The following is a 27,454-nucleotide window of genomic DNA, read 5'->3' on the forward strand; positions in this document are numbered from 1 at the left end:
GCTCCTAAACAAGCAATGTGAGAGGGGAGCCATTTCTCAAAAGACTTCCATGATAGCCTTATCTTCTTTAATCCAATGGCATGCCATTGTAAAAATAGAAAACTGTGGATGAAAATAGATGAACCGGGAGGTGGAATTGCTCTGTTCTCGCCTGCCCCCCCGCAAAGCCAGCATAAATCTCCTAAACTGTATGAACCCCTTCAAAGAATTTACCAGGGATTTGGGGGGGTGCAATTAGATAGATACATTGAATCACGACTACTAAGCTGCAAATGTTTAAGCATTACAAGTGTGGACCTGTGCTGTAACAAACTGCTGCAATGTGGGGCGCTTTGGATCAAGGCTCCCCCATCTGATGTTTCCTACTGAATGAGAACATGCCAGAGCTAGGCAGCAGGCACAAATTCAGTAAATAAATAACATTACAGCCTGGATTTTTTAAAAATAACTTTATTCAGGCAGAAGCTTAATGAACCAGCCTCCTCCAGGTGTGTTTGTTAGGACTGGGTCCAATGGTAGCTTTGGGCTAATAGAAGCTGCTCTGCAGGTGCAATGGAGGTCAGTGTTGATTTCTGCAAATCCCTCCTATCCAATGCAGCACGCATACACCCCGCCCCCTGCAGGAGCCTAGTGCGTAAAGGTAAAGGGACCCCTGACCATTAGGTCCAGTCATGACCAACTCTGAGGTTGCGGCGCTCATCTCGCTTTATTGGCCGAGGGAGCTGGTGTACAGCTTCCAGGTCATGTGGCCAGCATGACTAAGCCACTTCTGGCGAACCAGAGCAGCCCACGGAAACACCGATTACCTTCCCGCCGGAGCGGTACCTATTTATCTACTTGCACTTTAACGTGCTTTTGAACTGCTAGGTTGGCAGGAGCAGGGACCAAGCAACGGGAGCTCACCCCGTTGCGGGGATTCGAACCGCCGACCTTCTGATCGGCAAGCCTTAGGCTCTGTGGTTTAACCCACAGCACCACCCGCGTCCTAGTGCATCGTATATACGGTAGTATAGAGCAGCAGGGATGAAGAACCCTGGGCCTGGGGGCCAAATGTGGTCCTCCACATCTCTCTTTCTGGCCCTTGGGAGACTCCCCAAGCCACATTCCTGGCCAGTCCCTGCTTTTCATCCTCCTTGAGTGTTCTTGCCTGGCTAGAATGTTTCTGAACTGTGGCAATGGCTCTTCCTTGCCTGGAGGATTGAAGAAACTGGCCTGCTATTGTACAAAAGTTTGCATTTGTTGCTCCACCCACTTTGGCTTCTGGCCCTGCAGAATTCTCGCATCTGGCCCTCGGAAGATTGTGCAGCAAGGAATACAGCCCGTCATTTCCCCAAGGATGCTGGGCTCATCTAGCAGAGCCTCTTCTTATGTTCTTAGAAAGGCCACACAAAGGAATGGCACAAACTAACCACAATGGTGGGCTGCAGAAACACACACCCTTGCTATAGGTAACCCTGCAGAAAAATGGGAGACAATGGGGACCAGTATCTTTAACTCAACTTGAAGGTCTCATCTCAAAAGGAGGAAAAGCAGATCCATCCAAGACTGATACACTCAAAAAGCTCAATTTAAGCTGTCAGAGCTTTATAACAAAGGTACAAAAAACATTTCTTATTCAACAAAAGGGGTGGATATTTTACAACCAAGAATACACACACCCACCCACCAGTATATACAATATCACAATGAATATATTCTTTAAAAGGCTTAATAAAAGCGTTATAACTTCTTGCTTGAGCAGTTCACCCAATGTGAGTGTGCATTTTTAGAAAAAGGTTGCAATGTCATAGGCCACTTTCCAAGCCAATAGATGAACAGTGCTTGGAAGCAGCATAGGTAAGAACAATAAATATTTTTAATGCACTCGTTTTTAAAAGGTGGCTCCCCGCCAGGGTTTTGTCAAGTGGCCTTCTCTTCTGATCGCAGAACAACGCCAAACAGTTTGATCAATCTTGATATGGAAAACTGTAAAGTGGCTTTTGCGGGGGGGAAAGTCCTCGCAAAAGAGACAAGAGGAGGAGGGCGTATGAGAGAGGGAAGTGTGAGAGTCTCTGTATGAGAGAGGAAGGTTTGTGTGTGGTGTAGGAAAGACAAGAGAAGTCGGGGGCCTGTTTGAAGTGTAGTTTGTAGTGTAGTTGCCTCTTTAAAAGATAAAGATTTGGCCTCAACACCTTCAGAGGGGTCTCGCCCATGACACGGCCACCACCACAGCACGCTTGCAGGCTTTTCTGAGCTACAAGCAGACATGGCATCCTCTCAGCCTCCACGGCAACCTGCTGGGACTCTCTAACTAGAGCTGTCCCTTTGCAGCTGGTCCTTATATACACAGTGATGTAGCTCCACCCACCTGAGGTATCAGGTGACAGCTTGGGCTCCCCTGGGTCCTACCTTCCCACCGTCTCCATTCCCCCAGCTCTAGCTGTGAAAATTCAGGTGAAACAAGGGTACATTGTGGGTGGCAGGGACGGAGGAGTGCTGCCGATTCAAGTAAGCCGCAGTTTCTAGGTTAGCTTGTTTCCTTGGAAGAGGTATTTAATTCCTGCATTCTCTGCTGCTTCCTTTCTAAGAACCGTGCCCTAGCATCACTTATCGACTGGTTATCATTCCTCTTCTCCATGTTCTTTGCAGACTTGTCTGTCGCTTTTTCTAAAAGGGAAAGGGGGAAACCACACACTAGAAATCAATATTGCAAAATGCAGGATTTCTATTATTATTATTATTATTGCTACTGCTACTATCATTTATAAATTTACATACTGATTATGTGCCAATATGGCTTCTGTGCTGTTTACCACTATAAAATCATTCCATAATTAAACTGCACAATAACATTAAAACATCCTAAATTAAAAAATGATTCTTTTTGTATATGTAGTCAAGCCTGGAGGTGACCATCGCATGGATCACTGTGGCCATGTTAAAAAAAGTAAAAATTAAAACAACAAATTCAGGAGCTCACTTAAACAGGTGTGTTTTGATGATCCGGCGGAATGCCATTAATGATAGGGCCACTCATATGCCAGCAGGGAGGGCATTTCACAACACCGGTGGAAAAAACACGCCTGTCTGTTACTACAAGCTGATAATCATAAGGCCAAGGCAGAACTAACAGGGATAGAGAACATTTCTCAGCCCAAGAGTCACATTCCCTTTTGGGAGATGCTCTGTCCATGCACTTCAGCCTTTCCCAAATTAAAATCATAAAATAAAACTACCAACGAAAAGGGGTGATTGGTTATTTCTGCCTGGGGACAACTTTCTCTCCAGCTTTGGTTACCGTGAACCATGCAACAAACCACAGGCACAACAGATGAAAGATTGTTTATCCAGTCCAGTTTCAAAATTCAATCCAGTTTCCCCGACCTGGCCACAGTGATCCATGCGATGGTCACCTCCAGGCTTGACTACTGTAATTTGCTCTACGCAGCGCTGCCCTTGAAGCTGTCCCAGAAACTCCAGCGGGTGCAGAATGCTGCAATGAGGCTCCTCACGGGGTTTCTGCCATGGGAGCGTATTCACCCAGTGCTTTTCCAGCTGCACTGGTTCCCATTAGAGTACAGGGTCATATTTAAGGTGCTCGTTTTGATCTTTAAAGCCCTTCACAGCCTAGGACCCTCGTACCTACAGGACTGCCTCTTCCGGTATGCCCCACAGAAAACCTCAAGGTCCATAAATAGCAACATCCTAGAGGTCCCAGGCACTAAGGAAGTTAGATTGGCTTCAACCAGAGCCAGGGCCTTTTCAACACTGGCTCCAGCCTGGTGGAACGCTCTGCCTCATGAGACCAGGGCCCTGCAGGATCTGATTTCTTTCCGCAGGGCCTGTAAGACAGAGTTTTTCTGCCTAGCCTTTGGCTTGGAGCCAATTTGATTCCCTTCCCCTCTTTCTTTTATCATTTTCCTTTCTCCTCCTGTGATGAGGCTGCATTTTAATATTTTAATGCTTCAATATTTTAATGTTGTATTTTAATATTGTTTGTAAGTTATTCATTCAACTTGTTTTTATTATTGCTTGTTAGCCGCCCTGAGCCCAGCCTTGGCTGGGGAGGGCGGGGCATAAATAAAAATTATTATTACTATTATATTAAAATCCAAAATGCCAGCTTTGGGCACCTTTGTAAGGAAGGGATATCTATCTAATAAATACATGAAGTAGCCAATAAGATTTAAACAAAACAGCATCACAGAACATCATTGCAATGGGAGGAAGAAGAGCCACTCAGCCAAATGTCTGACTAAAAGGGTGCATTGTAACCAATCATCGAAAGGCACAGGAAAACAAGAAGCGAACTTATACCGAGTCAGACCTTGGTCCATCCAGCTCAATAATGTCTACACTGACTAGCAGTTGCTCTCTGCAGTATCAATCAGTGGTCTCTCCCTGGCCCCACCTCATGCCTTCTGCTTGCAAGCCAGATACTCTGATACCAACTGCACAAGATGCAACTTTGGAGAGGATGCCATTCCACTCCACTGCCTGGGGCCACCACAGAGGAGGCCTTCTTTGAGCTCACCATTCCGCTTCTCGAGGTCCTCCTTGTTCCTCCATTTGGCCATCTCCTCCTCCGTCACCTCCTCCCGGGCCATGCTGCTCAGCTCGTAAGCGTCAATCTTGTGCAGCCGGGGCAGCAGGTCCTGAACCCACTCATAGCGGACCGGACACACCATCCTGACGTAAACCTTGGAGGTCACGAGGACATCATGGAAGAGGATCCATTCCAGCTGGGCTTCCTGATCACGGAGCTGTGGGAGACATGTGTGCTTTCCAAGTTATCAGAAATGCTTCGTACAAGAGCAGCTTCCTTTCAGGAAGGAGACGGCTATCGATGGCCAGTAGCTATGATGGCTATGCTCTGCCTCCAGTTCCTCCTGAGCTATATTGCCCATCATTCCTGATCCCTGACGCCACTGGCTGGGGCTGATAGGAGCTGGAATGCAGCAAGTTCTGGGGGAAGCCTTTCTCCCCCTCTCAAAATAACAGAACCCAAACAGGGCCATCTGAATTCCTGAAGTTTCAGGAAGGCAAAAGGAAGCAGTTCTTCACATACCTGAAGGAGCATCTCCATCCCCATCGTTCTACCTGGACACTGAGGTCCAGCACCGAGAGCCTTCTGGCGAGAAGCCAAGTTACAGGGAACAGGCAGAGGGCCTTCTTGGTAGTGGCACCTGCCCTGTGGAACGCCTTCCCATCAGAAGGCTCATCTCATGTTCTTAAAGAAAATTAAAGGTAAAGGGACCCCTGACCATTAGGTCCAGTCGTGGCCGACTCTGGGCTTGTGGCGCTCATCTCGCTTTACTGGCGGAGGGAGCCGGCTTACAGCTTCCAGGTCATGTGGCCAGCAGGACTAAGCCGCTTCTGTTGAACCAGAGCAGCACACAGAAACGCCATTTACCTTCCCACTGGAGCGGTACCGATTTATCTACTTGCACTTTGACGTGCTTTCGAACTGCCGTTTCGAACTGCTAGGTGGGCAGGAGCAGGGACTGGGCAACGGGAGCTCACCCCGTTGCGGGGATTCAAACCGCCAACCTTCTGATCGGCAAGTCCTAGGCTCTGTGGTTTAACCCACAGTGCCACCCGTGTCCCTCTTTAAAGAAAGGTACACCCCGGTAAAAACTGCAGAGTTAAGCATATACTGCACTGACAGCTTCCCGACTTCCTGTTATATCCACCTAGCTATCAAATAACCCCTGTGCGTCTGGCCAGAGGCCAGAGGACCCCTGCCTGCATGGTGAACGACACTGCCATAGCTCAGTGGAAGAACACCTGCTTTGCCTGCAGAAGGTTCCAGGTTCAATCCCTGGTGCCCCCAAGCTAGGTGGGCAAGAGACCCCTTGTCTGAAATCCTGGAGAGTTTGCTGCCGGTCAGCTCTGACTCAGTGAAAAGCTAAATAATAATAATAATAATAATAATAATAATAATAATAATAATAATAATAATAATAATAATTTATACCACACCCTCCCCAGCCAGAGCCAGGCTCAGGGCAGCTAACAAGAGTAAAATTATAGTAAAAACATAATAGGGGAAAAGAAAAAGGAAAAAACCAATTTTAAATACAGGTTATAAGGTGTAAGTTGCCTCGTGCCACGTCAGACCACTGGTCCACCCAGCTCAGTATTGTCTCCCTTGACTGGCAGTGGCTCTCCGGGGGTTTCAGGCAGGAAAACATTCCCAGCCCTACCAAGGGATGCAATTGGGGACTGAACCTGGGACCTTTCTCTTAAAAAGACTATTTACCTATACCATCAAATAAAGCCAGGAATGCAGAGAATCTGCTTGGCTGGGCTTTCTTCTTTATCTATAGAAAGGTTCAACCATTCCATCCCCCCACTCCCCAGCAATTATTAACAGAAGGGGGGATCTTACGGCGGACGAAGGGTGAATGTAGACGGTGCTTCCGTGGCCGTCCATGGTACAGAACGACTTGCCTATGGATCTAAGGGCAAAAAACGCAAGAAGAGGTTGAAGCAGACTTTCCAAAAACCAGCCCGATAGTCTTTGACTTGGGACTTTTGTCATTTTAACCCCTGCACAACTGTACTCATTCTACAAATTTTATATAGCTTTGTTTTCCCCTCTTTTAATTTTCCACCTGCTGTTATAATTGTTCTATCTGTTTTATTTACACTACAAAATGAATCACAGAGTTGGAAGGGACCCTGAGGATCATCTAGTCCAACCCGCTGCAATGCTCAGCTGGTTAGAGCATGGTGCTAATAATGCCAAGGTTGCCGGTTTGATCCCCGTATGGGACAGCGGCATATTCTGTAAGCTCATAGAATCATCCCTTCCAACTCTACAATTCCACGACTCTATGAGCTTATAGTCTTAACCTCCAATAACATGCATATTGGCAGAGCACTGCAGCCCTATAAGCAAGTGAACTCCCTTTACACAGTCTCCACTCAAAAACATCCCAGAGCCTTTACTCTGGTATGTTTAAATGTCCTTCCCTCAGCAGTTCTGGAGGGGAGGTTCCCCAAGAACGTCCCTGTCATCAACATAAGGTAAAGAAACCCTAGACGGTTAAAGTCCAGTCAAATTCGACTATGGGGTACAGCGCTCATCTCCACTGACAGACAGCTTTTCTGAGTCATGTGGCCAGCATGATGAAACCGCTTCTGGTGCACGGAACACATTGACAAGTGCCAGAGCACACGGAAATGCCGTTTACCTTCCCGCCGCAGCGACACCTATTTATCTACTCACGCTGGTATGCTTTCGAACTTCAGGAGCTGGGACTTAGCAACGGGAGCTCACCCCATCGCACAGATTCAAAATGCCGACCTTCTGATCGGCAAGCCCGAGAGGCTCAGTGGTTTAGACCACAGCGCCACTCCTTTTCCCCATTAATGTAAATGTCTTTGTGAATCTAGAGAGGCAGAAATGGTAACTCATGTCCTTGTGTGTCGTTCTTTTTATCATGACACAGGTAAGATTTTTACTGAAAATCCTCTTTTACGGAAATTCCCAGGATGATCATGAGCGTTTTCTACTTTTTTGCTCCTTTTGGATAAGAACGTACCCAGGGGGAGTGAAACATTGTGCAGCTGTATGCAAAATTCAACAAGGACTAATTTCAGCAAACTTAAAATCTCATTTTCGAAGCCTGGCATCCTATACTACTATACAGATTAATAATTTTATGGCTATAGTACTATACAGATTAATAATTTTATGGCTATAGTTCTGCTTGCTATTATTTTCTGCAGTTGTACATAATTTACTTATGGATATTGGTAATTTACCATAATAAGTAGATTGATTGTTGAACTCCTTACCTCCTGGCGATATTGGCAAAATAACCTGCACAGAGACATCTTCTCAGGATCTCATTCCTGGAGCCGTCAAAATGTTCTCTTGGAAAGTCTGGCAGCTAAAGACAGCAAGAGAGAGAGAGAGAGAGAGAGAGAGAATCCATAGATAAAATACATTTTTTTGTTAAAAGGAACCCTAGAGGAGAGAGAGAGAAAGAGAGAGAGAGAGAACCAAAAACTGCCTTACTCAATCCAATGGAAGGTCTTTCTACTCCATGGTGAGCCAACATGGAGTCCTCCAACTCCCATCAGCCCCGGCCAGCCTGGTCAACCGCATGGGATCATGGGAGCTGTAGTCCATCAGCAGCTGGAGGGTGCCACGTTTGCTACACTTGTTCCAGGTCAACCCTCTATTATTTATTTTTATTTATTTATTTATTTATGAAGTTTATATCTCCCCCTTCCACCCAAAGGCATCCCAGGTGGCAAACCCACAAGAAAGCTAAGCCATCTTTAAAACATCCCCCAAACAATTCCAAGGCACATGCAGACTGGGAAAGATCTCTGCTTAAAAGCCGTGTTGGAAGAGGAAAGTCTTCAGCTGGCACCAAAAAGACAACAGAGATGGCGTCTGTCTAATATTTAAAGGGGAGGAAACTCTAAAAGAACACCAAAGGCCTGCTTCATATTTTGTGCAGAGTGAATCTCCTGATGGGATGGTATTTTCAGGAGACCCTCACCTATAGAGCGCAGTCATTGACAGGGCATATAAGGGGACGAGACAATCTTGCAGGTATCCTGACCTCAAGCTGTGCAGGGCTTAGTATACCCAAACCAGGTAACTGCAAACTGGTGCCAGCCAGATTCCTCAGTCCGCCGTCCACGGGCCAGTTTTGACAGTAAGTAAAAAGTACAAGAGATAGTAAAATAAAATAATAAGGTCTAAGTTCAATGAGGCTTGCATTAGCAGCTCTTGAAAGTCCGGAGCGGGGAACCTAAACGACAGCTCTGAAATCTCTGGTGCGTGAAACAGTAAATTTGTATTTTGGAATGACTGTTTCAGCAGGCAAAACCAAAGACAATCAGGAGTTTATTATGTCAGGGAAGGGTGCCAAGCATAAGCTTTGAAATAAAAAATTTAAGGTCTCATATATATCTATAATAAACGTTCATAAATGTACCAAGCAAACACGTACATAAATATATAAACACCACATGTCTGAAGCAGCACAGGAAAACGGCCCTGAAACCATTTTGACTCCCAAACTGACCAAACGATTTCTCTGCAAGGTCAAGGAAAATGGAAAAGCCTCCCCATTGTCTATTCATTCACAAATCCTGTCTTAAGGGTATGTCTGTGTATGAATAGGGTGAGCCTGTGACCTGGCTCAGGAATGAAATATTTATCATTACAAAAGACTGGCCAGGCTCCCCAGGGTATCCAATCAAGTAAGCATTAACAGGTAACCTGTCAGACACGAGGTAAACAACACACTCAGATTTCTGTTGTAGACCGCCCTTTCTGTGATGTAGGTATGATGTGTCTGGGGGGTGGTCTTGAGCTACACCCCTTCTGTGATGTATGTATGGTGTTTCTGGCGGTGATCTTGGACTCCAGGGTGGGCAATTTAAAATGTCTATATAAGGGCAGGAACACCTTGGTTCGGGGTCCTCCTCCTTCTCCTGCGTGTGAAGGGGGCATCCTGTTGCAACAGTTCAATAAAGATCAGGCTTACGAGCTGCTTTGCTTCTCAATATTCTCTGGTTGGCCTCTGTTCTTATCTCCAACCGATGGAGAGCCTGCAAAGGACTCTATAAGGACTCTTGTGTCCCCCATAAGGGATTAAGGGCAGATTTTCGTTTATTACAGCTTTAAGAAGTGTAAGAGTCGTGCAGGATCAGGCCAAACGCCCATCTGGTCCGACACACTCTTCTCACTGTGCACAACCAGATGCCTAGGGGAAATCTGCAAGCAGGAACTGACAGCAGCCGCTGAGAGCCTCCATGAATTTGTCTAACCCTGCCATGGGAGCATATTCACCCAGTGCTTTTCCAGCTGCATTGGCTCCCGGTGGAGTACAAGGTCAGAGTTAAGGTGCTGGTTTTGACTTTTAAAGCCCTTCACGGCCTAGAACCCTTGTACCTACGGGACCGCCTCTCCCGGTATGCCCCACGGAGGACCTTAAGGTCCATAAACAGCACCACCCTAGAGGTCCCAGGCCCTAAGGAAGTTAGATTAGCCTCAACCAGAGCCAGGGCCTTCTCAACACTGGCTCCGGCCTGGTGGAACGCTCTGTCTCATGAGACCAGGGCCCTGCAGGATCTGATCTCTTTCCGCAGGGCCTGTAAGACAGAGTTGTTCCGCCTGACCTTTGGCTCAGAATCAGTTTGATTCCCTCCCCCTTTTTCTTTTTCCTTTCTTTTCCTATGATGAGATTGCTCCCTAATTGTTTTAATGTTGTATCTTAATCTTTTAAATTGTATTTTAATCAACTTGTTTTTACTATTGGTTGTTAGCCACTCTGAGCCCGGTCTTGGCTGGGGAGGGCGGGATATAAATAAAAATTTATTATTATTATTAAAGGCATCCAAGTTGGGAGCCATCGCTGCCTATTGTGGGATCGATTTCCACAGTGCTAACTGTGCGCAGCTCCTTTGGGAAACCTCTCAAGGACCCCTGAGTGACACTGCCCCCCCACCCCCGTCCCAAGACCCCCACCGCCCAAGGTAGACCCACCTGCTTCAGTTTGCTGGTGATCTCCCAGAGCTGCCCTTCCACACTGAACGCCATCTTCAGTGCTCTCCAGTGGACCCAGTTATCCCGGCACCAAACAGAAGGGGACTTGCTAAGCCAGAGGGAAATAAGCGAGATCAACAAAAGCTGTTGTTTTAAACGGAACATGGGAAGCTGCTTTCTGAAAAGCAAGATTTGAGTCCTCAAGGTTCTCAATTAAAGGCTGGTTTAATAAGATAGGAAGCCGCCTTATACAAAGTTTATCTAGCTCAGTACTGTCTACGCTGACTGGCAGTCTCTTCCCTACCAGGTGCCAGGATGTTTTCCTGGATAGAAGATGTAGTAACGTGTGCGAAGAAATTAACATGTGTTCCTTCACCCTCTTTTTCTTCTGGCCCTGTCCACTGCTGACATCTGGCCCCTGCAATGTTGCTCAGAAGGGAATGTGCCCCCCAGGTTGGGCAAAGGCCCCACACCCCTAATATCTACCCCAAAAAACCTTGAACTCAACCCTACTTACAACCCTCTGTCCATCCGCTATTCTGGCACTGAAGCACAAGAGGAAAATTCTTCCAGATATTGATGGACTACAACACCCATCGTCCTGGACCCAATAGTCGCACCGACAGGGGCTGATGGGAGTTGTAGTCTGACAACACCTGGAAGGCACCACCTTGGAGGTGGTGACCTGGAAACCGGGCTAAACATCCCTGCTTCCTACCAATCTGACATTCTGCCCGTTTTGCAGCCAACCCCTTGTTGGCTGGTGTGATAGGAATTTTAAGGTCTTGGATATATGGTAATGTTCATAAGCGTACCAACCAAGCACATACATAGATCAGCACAGGAAGACCGACCTGAAGCCATTTTGATTCCTAAACTGAGCACATGTTTTCTCTGCAAGGTCAAAGTGGGAAACCTCCCCATTGTCTCTTTCCTCACAAATGCTGTCTTAAGGGTATGCCTGTGTTTGAATAGGGTGTGAGCCTGTGACCTGGCCCAGGAACTAAGTATTTATCACTACAAAAGACTGGCCAGGCTCCCCAGGCAATCCAATCAAGTAACCTGCCAGACAGGAGATGAACAAGGACAGGATAAAAACAACATTCAAATTTCTGTTTTAGACCGCCTTCTCTGTGATGTAGGTGTGATGTATCTGAGGGGTGGTCTTAGGTTACACCCCTTCTGTGATGTATGCATGATGTTTCTGGGGGTGGTCTTGATCTACAGGGTGGCAATTTCAAAAGTCTTTATAAGGCCTTGCGCACCATTGTTCTGGGTCCCTCCTCTCTCCTGCAGGTGAGGGGAGCACAGTGTTGCAACAGATCAATAAAGATCGAGCTTACTAGCTGCTTTGCTTCTCAATATTCTCTGGTTGGCCTCTGTTATTCTCTCCTACCAATAGGGAACCTACGTAAGGACTCTATACGGGCTCTTGGGTACCCCATAAGGGAAAAGGGCAATTTTTTGTTTATAACACTGGGTACCTTGCTTTGCACTGTTCGAAGACATTCAGGAGAGTCGCAAAGTCGTTGCTTCCGCCCGCTTGCAAAGACAGCTCTTGGTGTCGGAGCTCAGCTTCTTTCTGAGCCTCAGGGTCACCTAAGGAAATACATTGACGAATGTAAGGTAGTCTTTCTTATGTTTATCCAGGATGGGAATAAGATTGAGATGGCAGCCAGGTTTCTGCAGCATGCAGTGAGGATTCCTGAGTGTTATACGAGTGTTAGATGCAGATTTTGCTGATTTCATTGTACAGAACCTTATTGTAACCTTGTTTATATGCCAATAAAGCTTTGAAAATTTGAGAAGTTGGATGAAGTTGGGCATCAATTCCTTTTATTCTATCATCATTTCCTGGGTCAGGTGCAACAGGAAACAATGGTTGAGTAACCCAGGAAGTGTTTATTATTATTATTATTCATCCAAAAAAGGTCTGAGACAAAAGCTTAGCAGAACCTGTCACGTGAATTAGCAGTGGGGAAAACTGTGCCTCTGGGCATAGGCAGAGTGATTTCCCAGTCACTGTTCAGTTGCTACAGCCCAGCTTGTGGCTAGGGAAAGGGGCTAGCTGTGGAGGCACAGGGCAGGTTTTCAAGTTTGGTTTTTTAAAGTGGGCACAGATAAATGATTAAGTAGCCCCCCATCCGCAGCAGATCCTTTTCAAAGGCACCGCTAGCATGCACCGCTTTTGACTGCTGAACCAAAGAAACTCAAAGTTAATGTGTTACAAAGATTACCCAGCACCACCAGCGAATGTGGGGAGGACCATCAAAGGACCTTTGTCCTCTGACAACAATCATTCCTATTCAAGCATCACTCCCCAGCCCAGCCCTTTGCCTATTTTCTTCGTTTCCACAGCCGTTACAGGCCTCTGCCATAGCACAGAAAACAGCTATTTCCCTCAGGGTTTCTCAGTCTAACCTACCTCACAGGGTTGTTGTGGGGACTAAATAAGGAGGGAAACACGGATGCCACCTTGAGCTATCAGGTGTTGTTGACTCAAGCAGGACCTTCCACTCTCACAGACACACAGACACACCCCTTTTCTGTTTTCTTTCTCCATCTGATACTTAAAATTCCATGCCTACTAAAGATGCTCAGATTGGGCTAGGATTTTGGGGTGGGGGCTCCTTGTCTTTTGTTTTAATAATAGCCTTTTGCACTTCCATAATCCCAAGAATTTCCCTGAGCACACTATTATTATTATTATTATTAAAAACTTCCCTAAACAGGGCTGCCTTCAGGTGTCTTCTAAAAGTCAGATAGTTGTTTATTTCCTTGACATCTGATGGGAGGGCTTTCCACAGGGCGGGTGCCACTACCAAGAAGGCCCTCTGCTTGGTTCCCTATAGCTTCACTTCTCGCAGTGAGGGAACCGCCAGAAGGCCCTTGGAGCTGGACTTCAGTGTCCGGGCTGAGTGACAGGGTGGAGACACTCCTTCAGGTCTACTGGGCCGAGGTCGTTTAGGGCTTCAGAGGTCAGCACCAACACTTTGAATTGTGTTCAGAAACGTATTGGGATCCAATGTAGGTCTTTCAGGACCAGTGCTATATGGTCTCTTGAGAAACCCTCTTGTTCTCAACTGCTGTTGGCACCCAACACACAAGTTTGCTATTAGGAGGGTGCCTTTTTAAATTTTTAAATTTGCAAGGCTAGATAGAAGTCACGTTTTCTTGATGCAAAATGATGTGGGTTACCTAGATGCACAAACCTATCATCATCACAATCCAGAGCACAACAACCTCGGCTAAGGCCTCCACAAGGAATGATCCTACCCTAAAAGAACAGTCTTCAGGGGAGGAAATGTGTGTTCTCTGGCTCCACAGCTGCCAACTGCGGCCACCCCTTCTCCCGTCCTACCTGGTCGAATGAACACTTTTTCTACTGACAGCATGGCTGCGATTGGAAGCATCAAGTCTTCGCAGCCTAGAGAGGCAGCCTTTATGACAGCACAAGTCAGGTTCGGAGGCAGGGGGAACCGCACCATGAACTCCCCCAGTTTGGTCACATAGCCTCTCCTAAATTTTGGGAAGAGAGAGAATATAAGTGGCGGGGAATAAGGAATGAGGGTTAATCTGGAAATTATCCTTCCGTTAGCCAAACATTAAGCCCTAGGCATGTGACACCATTCCACAAAGTGACATCAGAGGCGTCACATGACCCACTGCATAAAGTAGCAAAATGACATCAGAGAAGTCAAGGCTCCGCCCACTTCTGCCCCAATCGTAATTTTATTTATTTACTCTACTACTGAGTTGCAACCCCCCTCCCACCATATTCTTGGAAGCAGAAGAAATTAGTAGCAGAAAGAACTTTTAAGTCTGGAAACAGACACATCAGGGCCTCCTACCTTTTTAGGCCTGAGAGCACATTTGTATTTTTGAGCAAGTGTACCACTCCCTTGAGGGATGTGGGTGGTGCTGTGGGTTAAACCACAGAGCCTAGGGCTTGCCGATCAGAAGGTCGGCGGTTCAAATCCCCACGACGGGGTGAGCTCCCATTGCTCAGTCCCTGCTCCTGCCAACCTAGCAGTTCGAAAGCACGTCAAAGTGCAAGTAGATAAATAGGTACCGCTCCGGCGGGAAGGTAAACGGCGTTTCCGTGCGCTGCTCTGGTTTACCAGAAGCGGCTTAGTCATGCTGACCTCATGACCCGGAAGCTGTACGCCGGCTCCCTCGGCCAATAAAGCGAGATGAGCGCCGCAACCCCAGAGTCGGTCACGAATGGACCTAATGGTCAGGGGTCCCTTTACCTTTACCACTCCCTCTGGTCATTTCTCACCCCCCACTCCTCCAGATCAGCCCACCCGCATCCCAACACACACACAATTCGCTTCACCAAGAGATCTGGCTAACAGTCAGATTCAGCAAAACGAAACCGAGCTGTGAAAAGTGCATTGGAGCTGAAAGAGGAAGTGGGAAAGAGAGTCACTCTTCCAACTTCCTCCTTCAGCTCTATGAACTATTCAAAAGAGGAAAAAAGGAACCACACTCACCACCCCACAACTAAAGGGACACCTGAGCAGGGTGGGGGTGCCCAGAGGCTTCCTGGGTGGCAGAGGAAGAGTTCACAGGTGCTATTGCACCATCCAGGAGGCCCCTGTACAAAATATGCTCTGCTTTAATCTGCTGTTGTTGTTTCAATAATAATAATAATAATAATAATTTATAATTTATACCCCGCCCATCTGGTTGGGTTTCCCCAGCCACTCTGGGCGGCTCCCAACAGATAAATATTTTTATTGATTTTTAATTTCAAGCAACACAGGGAATAAGAGCTTAGTAGTTTTTTTCAAAAAGAAGAAGAAAATATCAGTGGATGGCTATAATATGAGATGTTCCAGTAAAAGTTCCATGTGTCAATGGAGAGTAAAAACCGGCAATCTCTTGTTTTTACTCTTTTGTTAGGTGCATGGGAGGTAAACATAATTTATGAAAATTACAGGGAAAATAAATGTACAGTGTGTACACAGGTGCTTAAACTTACCGGTCAATAGCGCCGCATTGATAAAGCTCCTTGAGAGCTTCCAGAATACGTCTCTCTTCCGGGCGATCCAAATAAGGAAACCTAAACAGAAAATGGGGGGAATCGAGTCACCAAAGGTTGCGGGATTCCTTAAAAAGAAGTGAAGCAACAAGATCGCCAACCCTCTTCCTTTCGTGACTCCCCGTTCAGCTCATTGGGCAGGATGGGCACCTGATGACATCGTGGATAGCAAGGCACTTCAAGGTCAGGACGACAGACGTCAAGCTGGTTCGCCTGATCTCTGGAACCATGTGGTCGGGCATACACTGCTCCCAGAATTCCTTGCTGTACACCCGGTAGCACCTCCCAGAAGATGTCCGGCCAGCTCGGCCAGCTCGCTGCAATGCTTCGCTCCTGAAAAGAGGATCATGAACTAATGATTATCAATATATTGGTGGCTAACTAAATAACTTAGGCTTCAAATATGTGAAAGATCACCTCCTTCCCCACAGGCCCTCTCAAGTGTTAAGCTCAGCACAGGGGGCCTCTTGGCAGCAAGAGAAAATTATTGTTTTGTCTACAGTTAACGCACAGCTGGGGGACGCAGGTGGCGCTGTGGGTTAAACCACTGAGCCTAGGACTTGCCGATCAGAAGGTCGGCAGTTCGAATCCCCGCGACGGGGTGAGCTCCCGTAGCTCGGTCCCAGGTCCTGCCCACCTAGCAGTTCAAAGGCAGATTTGAACTGCTAGGTGGGCAGGAGCAGGGACCGAGCAACGGGAGCTCACCCCGTTGCAGGGATTCGAACCACCGACCTTCTGATCGGCAAGCCCAAGAGGCTCTGTGGTTTAGACCACAGCGCCACCCACATCCCATAATAATAGTTACTACTAACCCAAAAGGGACGCAGGTGGCGCTGTGGGTTAAAGCCTCAGCGCCTAGGACTTGCCGATCGAAAGGTCGGCGGTTCGAATCCCTGCGGCGGGGTGCGCTCCCGCTGCTCGGTCCCAGCGCTTGCCAACCTAGCAGTTCGAAAGCACCTCCGGGTGCAAGTAGATAAATAGGGACCGCTTACCAGCGGGAAGGTAAACGGCGTTTCCGTGTGCGGCTCTGGCTCGCCAGAGCAGCGATGTCACGCTGGCCACGTGACCCGGAAGTGTCTCCGGACAGCGCTGGCCCCTGGCCTCTTAAGTGAGATGGGCGCACAACCCCAGAGTCTGTCAAGACTGGCCCGTACGGGCAGGGGTACCTTTACCTTTACCTTACTAACCCAAAACCTGAACCTGTATTTGCTTATTTCCTCCGCCCTCCCAGCCCATTTTCCTTTTGTGTCGTGCCTGTTTAGATTGTAAGCCTGCTGGCAGGGGCTATCTTAAAAAAGATGGCTCTGGGAGCCTTCCTTTTGGCTGAAGAGCAGAATTATAACAAATTATTATTTGTTGTAGCAGCCTGTGGAGAAATTACAGGTTCTATAAGAAATGCTGTTTCCTCTAAATGTGGTGGGGGGGGACGACAAACCCCACAGAACCTCAAACTTACTTGGAAATGGGGACAACCTCCAGCGTGTCCAAGCCCACTCTCGGGTTGTGGTTTAACTGCTTCACAAACCCGCTGTCCACCACGTACCTTAAAGAGAAGCTCAAATGTGATCCATGCATTCCACCATCACAGCAGGCCTAATTTTGGCCCCTTAAACCAGTAGTGGGGCATCTTTTGCAGCCTGAAGCTCGCATTCCCTCGTGGGCCTGCTTTTGGGTGTGGGGCCACATGTCACTAGTGGGTGGAGTCAGAGGCAAGCTGAGAAACAGAAGCGACTCTTAATTCTGTGCAGTAGGGACCTATCTGTACCATATACAGTGGTGCCTCGCAAGATGAAATTAATTCATTCCGCAAGTCTTTTCGTCTTGCGAGTTTTTCGTCTTGCGAATCACGGTTTCCCATAGGAATGCATTAAAAATCAATTAATGCGTTCCTATGGAAACCGCCTTCAGACCAGGTCCGGGGACAGTCTGTCCCCCGACCTCTTCTGTAGGCCGGCGGGGGGCGAAAGTCTTTGCTTCCCCCCGCCTGCCTTCCCGGGAGAGCAGAGAAGCAGCGCTGCCTTCCCGCTCTCCCGGGAAGGCAGGCAGGGGGGAGCAAAGACTTTTGCCCCCCGCCCGCCTTCAGAAGAGGTCCAGGACCTCTTCCAAAGGCGGGCGGGGGGCAAAAGTCTTTGTCCCCCCTGCCTGCCTAACCGGGGGCTTTTAAATCGCCCCGGGACTGTCCAGGGCGATTTTAAAGCCCCCGGACGGCTTTTGAAGGCAGGCGGGAGGGAGCGAAGACTTTTGCCCCCCGCCAGCCTTCAGAAGAGGTCCAGGACCTCTTCAGAAGGCGGGCAGGGGGCAAAAGTCTTTGTCCCCCCTGCCTGCCTAACCGGGGGCTTTTAAATCGCCCCGGGACTGTCCGGGGCGATTTAAAAGCACCCGGACGGCTTCTGAAGGCAGGCGGGGGGGGACCAAAGACTTTTGCCCCCCGCCAGCCTTCAGAAGAGGTCCAGGACCTGCTATCCCGGACCGCTTTTAAAATGCTGGCGGTGGGGAGCAAAGCCTTTCGCCCCCGCCGGCCTTCCTGGACCTCTTCTGAAGTCCGGAGGGGGGCGGAAAGGCTTTGCTCCCCACCGCCAGCATTTAAAAGAGGTCCCCGGAGATTTCCCTATGGGCTTTCGTCTTGCGAAGCAAGCCCATAGGGAAAATCGTCTAGCGAAGCGTCGCAAAAACCGAAAAACCCTTTCGTCTTGCGGGTTTTTCGTCTTGCGAGGCATTCGTCTTGCGGGGCACCACTGTACATCTAAAGCGGTATCCTGCCACTTTAAACTGCCATGGCTTCTTCCCCCAAAGAATCCTGGGAGCTGTAGTTTGTTGAGGGTGCCAAGTGTTGTTAGGAGACTCCATCCCAGAGTGGTTTAAGAAACAACCCCTCTTCCCTGGGAACTCTTTATTTATTTACTTGCAAATTTATAACCCAGTGTAGCATAGTTGTTAAGAGTCTTGGGCTAGGGGTCTGAATCCTCACTTAGCCATGAATTTCACTGAGAGAACTTGGGCCAGTCATGGTCTCTCACAATAACCTACCTCACAGGGTTGTTATGTGAATAAAATGGTGAAGGAAGAAGCATGTGACCTCACAAGGGGGCGGTATTAATTTTGGCCAATCCAAGTCACCCATCCCTCTGTTCTCAGGCCTCTGCCTCATTCTCCTGGTCAAAAAATACCTGATTCCATCAATTGTCAGAGAAGTTGCTGCAATATTTGTGGCCACCACACACTTTCGGATTCCTGGAGGAGGAGGGAGGAATATTCTCCTTTGTTGATCTGGGGGGGAAAGAGAGCTGTAGAGACCTTGAAACAGACGTCTGTCATGAGTTCTTCAAACGGGGCCATGGGGAGGAGAAATGAGGCTGTGCCTTTTTGCCCCGTCAACCTGAGTTTCAGCAAGGCACTGCCTGGACAGCTCCGAGTCCTAAGGACTAGCAACTTGGTTGGTTCGCTGGCTGGTTTGTAATGAAAGTTGAGGTTCTCACAAAGCAGAACTCAGACTCACCTGTTGGCATGGAGCCATATAATGGCAATATGAGCAAGCCTTCAACGGAGTGATCCCTTACATCAAATTGGTAATCGATAGACTCTGCCTTTTGGAAAAGCAACTCACAGGTTTTCTCAATCTCGGACTGGCCTAAAAACAAAAAGAGAAACAAGGAGTTCTTTGGGGGGGGGCAGAGGGAAGGCTCCCAAATTGCAAGCCTGTTTTCTAAAAAATTGTCCAGCTTTAGCCAGATTCTGCTCTGCATTTGGAGCTACAGGGAACCAGGCAGAAGGCCTTCTCGGTAGTGGTGCCCGCCCTGTGGAACGCCCTATCAGATGTCAAGGAAATAAGCAACTACAGTGGTACCTCGGGTTAAGTACTTAATTCGTTCCGGAGGTCTGTTCTTAACCAGAAACTGTTCTTAACCTGAAGCACCACTTTAGCTAATGGAGCCTCCTGCTGCTGCGCCACCGGAGCAAGATTTCTGTTCTCATCCTGAAGCAAAGTTCTTAACCCAAGGTACTATTTCTGGGTTAACGGAGTCTGTAACCTGAAGCGTCTGTAACCCGAGGTACCACTGTATCCTACTTTTAAAAGACATCTGAAGGCAGCCATGTTTAGGGAAGTTTAATGTTTAATTCTGTATTGTGTTTTTAATATTTAATTGGGAGCTGCCCAGAGTGGCTGGGGAAACCCAGCCAGATGGGCAGGGTATAAATAAATTTATTATTATTACTACTATTACTATTACTATTATATACACTCACTGCTGAAACACAAGGGGCTCCATATGCATTGGCACCCCGCCGGCTTCTGAAGATGCACTTGATTAAGCAGACACTCCCCTTGATCCCCCAACCTGGAGTCACCTGTTTTAATTGCTGTGCTGTTTTTTACAGAATAATTTTATTGTGTATTTTAAATATGGATGTTTATATTTGAATGCCTGTGTAATGGGGTTTATTTGGGGGTTTTTTTGCATGTTGCAAGCTGCTTATTTTTAGTCTTTTTCTGCATTAAGCTGTGCATGCTAATAAATAATGGGCTGTATTCCACACTAATCAATCTCAAGAGGAGACCCATTGAAACTGATTGACTAATGGAGGAAAATCTGCTTCCATGAGTCTACTCCGAGAAAAACTTAAGTCGGCTACAACGCAGTAATATAAATAATAAAATTATAATACTCTGCTGCAGAGTGCAAATCCCAGGTCACTCAAGAGAATCCAACGCACTCAACGTCTGACGAGAGCCTGCTAGCACCCAGGTGTGTTTTTATTAATATCGTAATAATAATTTCACCATCAAAAGTGGTTATTCTGTATGGGAAATGCTCACCTGTTAGAAAAACCAGGATGTCTCCGGCTGAGCCGCTCAAGTGGATATCCAAGGTGACTTTTACAGTCTGAAACAAGCAACATTAATAAGATTAGGACTGGCTGAAAATAGATCCCCCTTTTCATGAAAAGCGTTGGAAGCCGTTTCCCTTCACACACACATGTACTCACGGACTTCCTCTGCTGTAAAAAACAATGTGGGGAAAGCTACGCTTTGCCACCTGGGGGTTCAGGCTGTGGGCAACCCACACTTCCTTCACAGGCTCAGAAATGCTCTCCAGCAGCCTGGGGGAGCCCACAGACCCAACAGGAGCTGCTGAGAATTCAAAACCTGTTCCTAGCCATATAAGCTCCACCCCTTGATCTGCATAGCCCCACCCCCAAATTCTATTTTTCAGTCACAGCCCATCATAACTTAGAAGAGGAGAAATAAGGCATTCATTGACACTTCAGAAGTCCTGGGATGCATACTGCATTCACCAAAGCCACATCCACACATCTACAGCTCTACAGTATCACTTTAAAAAGGTCAAGGTAAAGGGACCCCTGATTGTTAGGTCCAGTCGCAGACGACTCTGGGGTTGCGGCGCTCATCTCGCTTTATTGGCTGAGGGAGCCGGCGTACAGCTTCCGGGTCATGTGACCAACATGACTAAGCCGCTTCTGGCGAACCAGAGCAGCGTTCCCGCCAGAGAGGTACCTATTTATCTACTTGCACTTTGACATGCTTTCAAACTGCTAGGTTGGCAGGAGCAGGGACCGAGCAACGGGAGCTCACCCCGTCGCGGGGATTCAAACCGCCAACCTTCTGATCGGCAAGCCCAAGGCTCTGTGGTTTAGACCACAGCGCCACCTGCGTCCCAAGAGTTATAGCTTTCCCCAAATAATTTTGGGAGCTGTAATTTGTTAAGGGTCTGAGAGATTATCATTATTTATTAAGTTCCCAGAGTGGTTTAACAACCAATCCCTCTTCAGAGAGAACTCTGGGAATTGTAGCTCTGTGAGGGGCATAAAGAGCCTCCTAACAACTCCCAGCACTCTTAGCAAACTACAGCTTCCAGAATTCTTTAGGAGAAGCCATGACTCTTTAAAGTGGTATCACAGTGTTTTAGATATACTAAGTCAGTGCAGGAGATGTCGATAAGCCTTTGTAGGTGACCCCGTGGAGGACCATAATGCAGTGGTAAAACACTGAAAAGTTTAAAAGGTTAAAAAAAAAGGTTTTAAAAATCCTTAGAATAAAGATTAAAACCTGCATAAGTAAACACTGAGAACGGCTGTTGAGTTCCCTTTGAAACTGATTTACAATTCTTGGGTCCCCAGAGAATAAAACGACACTAAAATGGGCCTTGCCCCCTGATAAATTAGATAGCTGCTGAACCAACACCACCACTATCACACAGGAAGAAAAACAAACAAACCCCAGTTAAACCATTAAAAGAGCCTGCGGAGCTCAGCCAAGAACGACCTTTCTCGACACCACCTTGGCTGGAAGTCCAGAGGCCCATAATGAAGAAAATGATGGTTATATGTGATTTTAATCCACTTCCAGAAAAGATTAACAGGCAAGGTGGGAGCAGCCAGAGGTTGTTAAGGCATTGGAAAGGTGCTTTCCTCACCAGAACTGAACACAGGAAACAGCCGAACCAGGTCAGAAAACTTCTCCATTTTGCTCCAGGTTGTCTACACTGCCTGCCAGCAGCCCTCCAGGCTTTCAGACAGCAGGACGTTCCCAGCCCCTATCTGGAGATGCTGGGGTTGAACTTGGGACCTTTCTGCAAGCGACGCCGGCGTTGCTTACCGCTAATCCACACCCCTTCCCAATGCTACTAGCAAGTACCGTATTTTTCGCTCTATAGGACGAACTTTTCCCCCTCCACAAATTAAGGGGAAATGTGTGTCCGTCCTATGGAGCGAATGCAGGCTCCTTGGCTTCAGCAATAGCAACGCGAAGCCTCCAAAGCGCAGAGGGAGTGCTCCCTCCGCGCTCCGGAGGCTAAGCGTTGCTTTCGCTGAAGCCTGGAGAGCGAGAGGGGTCGGTGCACACCAACCCCTCTCGCTCTCCAGGCTTCAGGGATAGCTGCCTGAAGCCTTTGGAGCGCAGCGGGAACTTGCGCTGCGCTCCAAAGGCTTCGGGTTCCTTTTGCTGAACTTGGGAAAGCAAGACTCTCCTGGCTTCAGCAGAGAGGGAGAAAATACGTTACCTCTGTAACATATGCAGAGCCGTCAGCATCCCTCGGGCCCACCAGACCACAGAACCTCTCCTCCACCGGATAGTTCCTTCCAGGAATGTCCACCACCGGGCAGTGACTGAAGAATTCAGAGAACTTGTCCGTGTCCAGAGTGGCCGACATCACCACCACTTTCAAGGGCTTTTTTCTCTCCGGCGGCTTCTTCCCTTGAAACATTTGCTTCAGCAGGCCAAACAGGATATCCTGGAAGTGGAATCCAAGCATCTAGTCATCATTAAATTCCCAGGGGTGAAATAAGAGGGTCTTCCAAGCCTTCTTCCACCCAGACACACAAAAAACCCACAGCCTGCTGCATCAGGCCAATGGCCCATCTAGTCCAGCATCCTGTTCTTACAGTGGTCAACCAGTTGCCCACAGGGAACCCTTAAGCAGGATTTGAGCACAACAGCACTCTCTCCCTTCCTGTGGGCTCCAGTAAGTGGCATTTGGAAGCACTGCTGCCTCCAGCCGTAGAGGCAGAACATAGCTATTGTGGCTAGTAGCCACCGATAGCTTTTGCCTCCGTGAATTTGTCCAGTCGTCTTTTATAACCGTACAAGTTGGTGGACATCACTGTCTCCTGGGGAAGTGAGTTCCACAGTTTAACTGAGCGCTACGTAAAGAAGCAATTTATTTTCCTCTATCCTGAATCTTTCTTCTGCATTGGATGTCCACGAGTTCTACAGGGAACCAGGCAGAGGGCCTTCTCGGTGGTGGCACCTGCCCTGTGGAACACCCTCCCACCAGATGTCAAAGAAAACAACCACTACCAGACTTTTAGAAGACATCTGAAGGCAGCCCTGTTTAGGGAAGCTTTTAATGTTTAACAGACTATTGTATTTTAATACTTTGTTGGAAACCGCCCAGAGTGGCTGGGGAAGCCCAGCCAGATGGGCGGGGTATAAATAATAAATTATTATTATTATTATTACTACTACTACTGTTAGGGAGAAAAACTTTTCTCTAGCCACACTCTCCATGCATAATTTTGCAAACGCCTATCATGCTGGCCTTTTCCCCAATCTAAAAAGCCCCAAATGCTTTCACCTTTCTCCCTAGGGGAGTTGCTCCCTCCCTTGGATCATTTTGGGTGCCATTTCCAGGCCCGTTCCCAACTCTACAATGTCCTTTTTTTTTGAGGTGAAGCATCCAGAGCTGTACACAGTGTCCCAAAGTGTACACTTGCTTCCCCTGAAGGCGATTTCTAGGCAACCAAGCAAGCATCTCTTTATAAGCCCCTTCTGGCTTAGTTACCCACCGTGCTCAGACTCCGCTCGTGAGCTTCATCAAGAATGACAATGCTGTATTTGGTGAGATGTGGATCTGCCAGTATCTGCCGCAAGAAGCAGCCGTCCGTCATGTATCGGATGGAAGTATCCTGTGCGGTTTCAAGATCAGGCATTTGGTTAGAGCACATATGAAGAACCTTTCTCAACCCGAGAGCCGCATCGCTTCTGGGGGCGCCGCATGCCAGTGGAGGGCAGGGCCAGAGGCAAAAGTGGGCGGAGCAACCAATGTACACTGTTGTCAGGGCCTGGCTGGATGCCAAAGCATGGTGGAAGGCTCCAGTTAAGGGACCCCCTAGCGAAGCCACAGAGGAAGAAGGCCCAGACCCAGAGGAGTGGTGGTGGGACACAGAAGAAAGATCAGAAGAGGGAGAAAACTAGAGGTTGGAAGACACAGGAGGTTTGAAGAAGAGCCAGCCACAGGGAGCCCTCCAAGGACAAGACTGGGTGCAGAGGGGACACACTTGGAGCTCAGAATCTGAAGAAGTGGACAGACACTGCAGCAGCTTCACAACAGCTTCCTGATCGCTCTGCCTTGAGCTCCCCTCCCCCTTTGACTCAGAGGCGGCGGAAGATACGAGATAAAGTTTGATAAGACTGATTCCGACTCGTACCTCCGAGACACATTCATCAAAGCGAACCTGATACCCCACGATGCTCCCTAAAGGGCAGTCCATCTCCTCCGCCACCCTCTGAGCCACGGACGTGGCAGCCACTCGCCGTGGTTGTGTCACACCAATCGCCCCATGCTTGGCAAAACCTACGAAAGGGAGCAGAAGGACTTATGAAGTTGCACAGGAACTGACTGGACTAACAACCCTTTTAAAAAGAAAAAGCAGCAGTTCATGAATTTATTTGGGATTGTCTGGATAAAGGACACAGACCCCTCTGGACAGAGAGACATGTGTAATCCATATATTTTGCTCTATAACTCCCATTGGTTCCAGGAGCCACAGCCATGCTGCCTGGGGCTAATGGGATTCATATTCCAAAATGGAATAAAGGAAAATATAGTCACTGCTTTTACCATATAGAAAAATATATGGTTACCTTCTTCAAATAAGTATTTTGGAAGCTGGGTGGTTTTACCACTGCCTGTTTCGCCCGTCACTACAATAAATGAGTTATCTCGAACGGCCTCAACTAATTTCTTCCGGTATCTGCAGATTGGCAGAGAGGCAAAGCCCAGATCATCTCTCCTTTCTCCTTGGTGCAATTTGGATTTTCGCTTCATCTGTACAACACAGCAGGGCTAAAGGGAGAGATATAAACACGCCATGATCAACGATGCAACACCAGATGTCACCTGAAGGCCACAATTCTAAATAGACTTATTTGAGAGTAAGTCCCACTGAGCACAGGAGTACTGAGAGCTGTTTGTTTGTTTCTTGTTTATTACATTTATATCCCACCTTTCCTTCACAGAGCTCAAGCATGCTGAGTGGGGAAGTGGCACCTGCTAGATGTGTTTGTCAACAAGCTCAGAATCAGCTCAGTAAAAAGGAAAAAAGGGAGGCAGCCCTACACACAACCTCTAGCAGGAAGTGGCCTGATACAAATAGTTCACCAGAAGCAATGAGGAACTGACAACCCTCCAGATCTTACTGGGCTACAATTCCTTTTTCCCTCGGCCACTGACCATGCTGGCTGAGGCTGATGGGAGCTGGAGTCCAGCAACATCTGGAGCACCGCAGCTTCCTCACGCCTGCTCTGACTGGCAGCGGTTCCCTTAAGAGTCTCAGCTCGAGAAAGTCTGTCCCAGCCACGTCCGACCTGATCCGTTTTTTTAAAAAAAGGCAGATACTGAACCTGGGACTTTTAATAATTGCAATAACCCGCCCTTCACCCTAAGGTCCCAGGGCGGATTACACAATATTGACAACACTTTTAAATCACAAAAGGTGGCTCCTAAATATAGAACATCTCCAGTGTTCTATATTTAGCAAAAGCCACCCCTTCCCATACCATTGAAGGGGGGAGAAACAGGAGCCCCCCCCCAACCTTCTCCTTCCCTGAGCACACACACCTTCTGCAGGTAGAAAACCACGTGGCCCGGCTGGAGGCGACTCTTTACCCCTTGTTTTTCCTCTCCCAACTCAAAAGCAGCAGGGAAGCGGCGCGCGCCTATGACGTTGCCGTCCTCCCTGCACAAGCCACGCCCACCGTTCCAAGCCACGCCCACCGCTTCATTTTCTTGCATCTTGCTGCTGGGACGTTAGCGATGCAGCGGCTCTTGCGTGCTCGGCAATTGCACTTGCTTTGCAAGAATGGCCAGGCAACCCGTAATATCCCGTTGGGATTTTGAATATCCTCTGCCCTTACTAGGATCTGCTTTGCACGCAGAAGATGCCCGGTTCAACCCCACCGGCATCATCAGGCTGGGGTTGAGATGCCCCCAGTCTGGAGACTGTGCCGGATTTACATACGGGCCGAGTGGTTTGCATCCCAGGGCCTCATTATAATCTCTTGCCAAATTATTATTATTATTATTAGAAAACAGAATGTTTTACATAGCTATTATTCCCCTCTGAATGCTCTGTTTACTTTTGTAAACTTATTAAAAGTTACAAATTTATCAACAATATTTTCATCAATGCTAAATTTTCAGCGAGGTTCTACTTCCATTGAATAGGTAAACATGAGGACGAAGTCTTACTTATCATGATGCTATTAAATTGGGTCCTCCCAAATTCTCCAAGCTGCCTTAATCCCGGGCAGCCTGGAGAGAGGTGCTGCCAGATAGCGTAGACAATATTGAGCTAGATGGATGTCATGATGATGTAACTCGGTTTAAAGGAGCTTCCTGTGTTCCTGTTTAAATCAGCTTTTAATGCAGAACCGCTCAGTCGGTAGAGCATGAGACTCTGAATTTCAGGGTCGTGGTTTTGAGCCCCACCGTTGGGCAAAGGATTCCTGCATTGAAGGGGTTTGGACTAGAGGACCTTTGTGGCCCCTTCAGTACTATGATCCTATGAAGACTGGAACCCTCTTTTATTTCTAAGGGAGAGGAAGTGTGCAGCCTTTTGTATGCAGAAGGTCCTGGGATCAATCCCAGCATCTGCAGGTAGGAGATTGCCAGGCAGTTATTGCTGTGCAGCGATTCCAGGGATTACCCGAAGGTGGCAGACTAACAATATGAAACACAGAGGGGGTGAGGTAACAGGACAGAGCATCACAAGAGACCTGCAGCTGGATCAGGCCTGTGACCCAATTAGCACAGCGTCCTCTTCCCGCAATAGCCCACCAGGTGCCACGATGGGAAGCCCAAAACAGAGCTCTCCCCAGTTGCAATTCCCAGCAACTCCACGAATTTGTCTAATCCTCTTTTAAAGCCTGCTAACTTGGTAGCCATCATTGCCTCCTTTGGGGATGAGTTCTGTAGTAATAATAATACAGTGGTACCTTGGGTTACATACGCTTCAGGTTACAGACTCCGGTAACCCAGAAATAGTGCTTCGGGTTAAGAACTTTGCTTCAGGATGAGAACAGAAATCGGGCTCCAGCGGCATGGCGGCAGCAGGAGGCCCCATTAGCTAAGGTGGTGCTTCAGGTTAAGAACAGTTTCAGGTTAAGAACA

The 27,454-nt window shown here is 47.9% G+C and overlaps 1 protein-coding gene across 2 annotated transcripts; it reads right to left on the bottom strand.

Annotated features, from left to right (window-relative positions):
- Positions 1-1,563: 1,563 nt before the first annotated feature.
- On the bottom strand, positions 1,564-26,005 carry DHX40 (DEAH-box helicase 40). Of its 2 annotated transcripts, XM_081890349.1 has the most exons (18): positions 25,904-26,005; positions 24,928-25,129; positions 24,492-24,637; positions 23,850-23,969; positions 22,565-22,795; positions 20,362-20,428; positions 19,042-19,173; positions 18,713-18,812; positions 17,002-17,088; positions 15,696-15,878; positions 15,486-15,566; positions 13,860-14,017; positions 11,983-12,097; positions 10,499-10,607; positions 7,786-7,880; positions 6,371-6,440; positions 4,514-4,742; positions 1,564-2,646 (listed from the first exon to the last, which is right to left on the bottom strand). In XM_081890349.1, the coding sequence occupies exons 2-18, from the start codon at positions 25,109-25,111 to the stop codon at positions 2,507-2,509; spliced, it is 2,247 nt and encodes a 748-aa protein (XP_081746475.1). In that variant the 5' UTR covers positions 25,112-25,129; positions 25,904-26,005; the 3' UTR covers positions 1,564-2,506. The 2 variants fall into 2 exon arrangements, with proteins under 2 accessions (XP_081746475.1, XP_081746476.1); XM_081890350.1 differs by lacking the exon at positions 4,514-4,742.
- Between the last annotated feature and the right edge of the window lie 1,449 nt (positions 26,006-27,454).

The sequence above is a fragment of the Podarcis melisellensis genome (genome assembly GCF_964234715.1).
Source record: "Podarcis melisellensis genome assembly, chromosome: 15".
Taxonomy (NCBI): Eukaryota; Metazoa; Chordata; class Lepidosauria; order Squamata; family Lacertidae; genus Podarcis; species Podarcis melisellensis.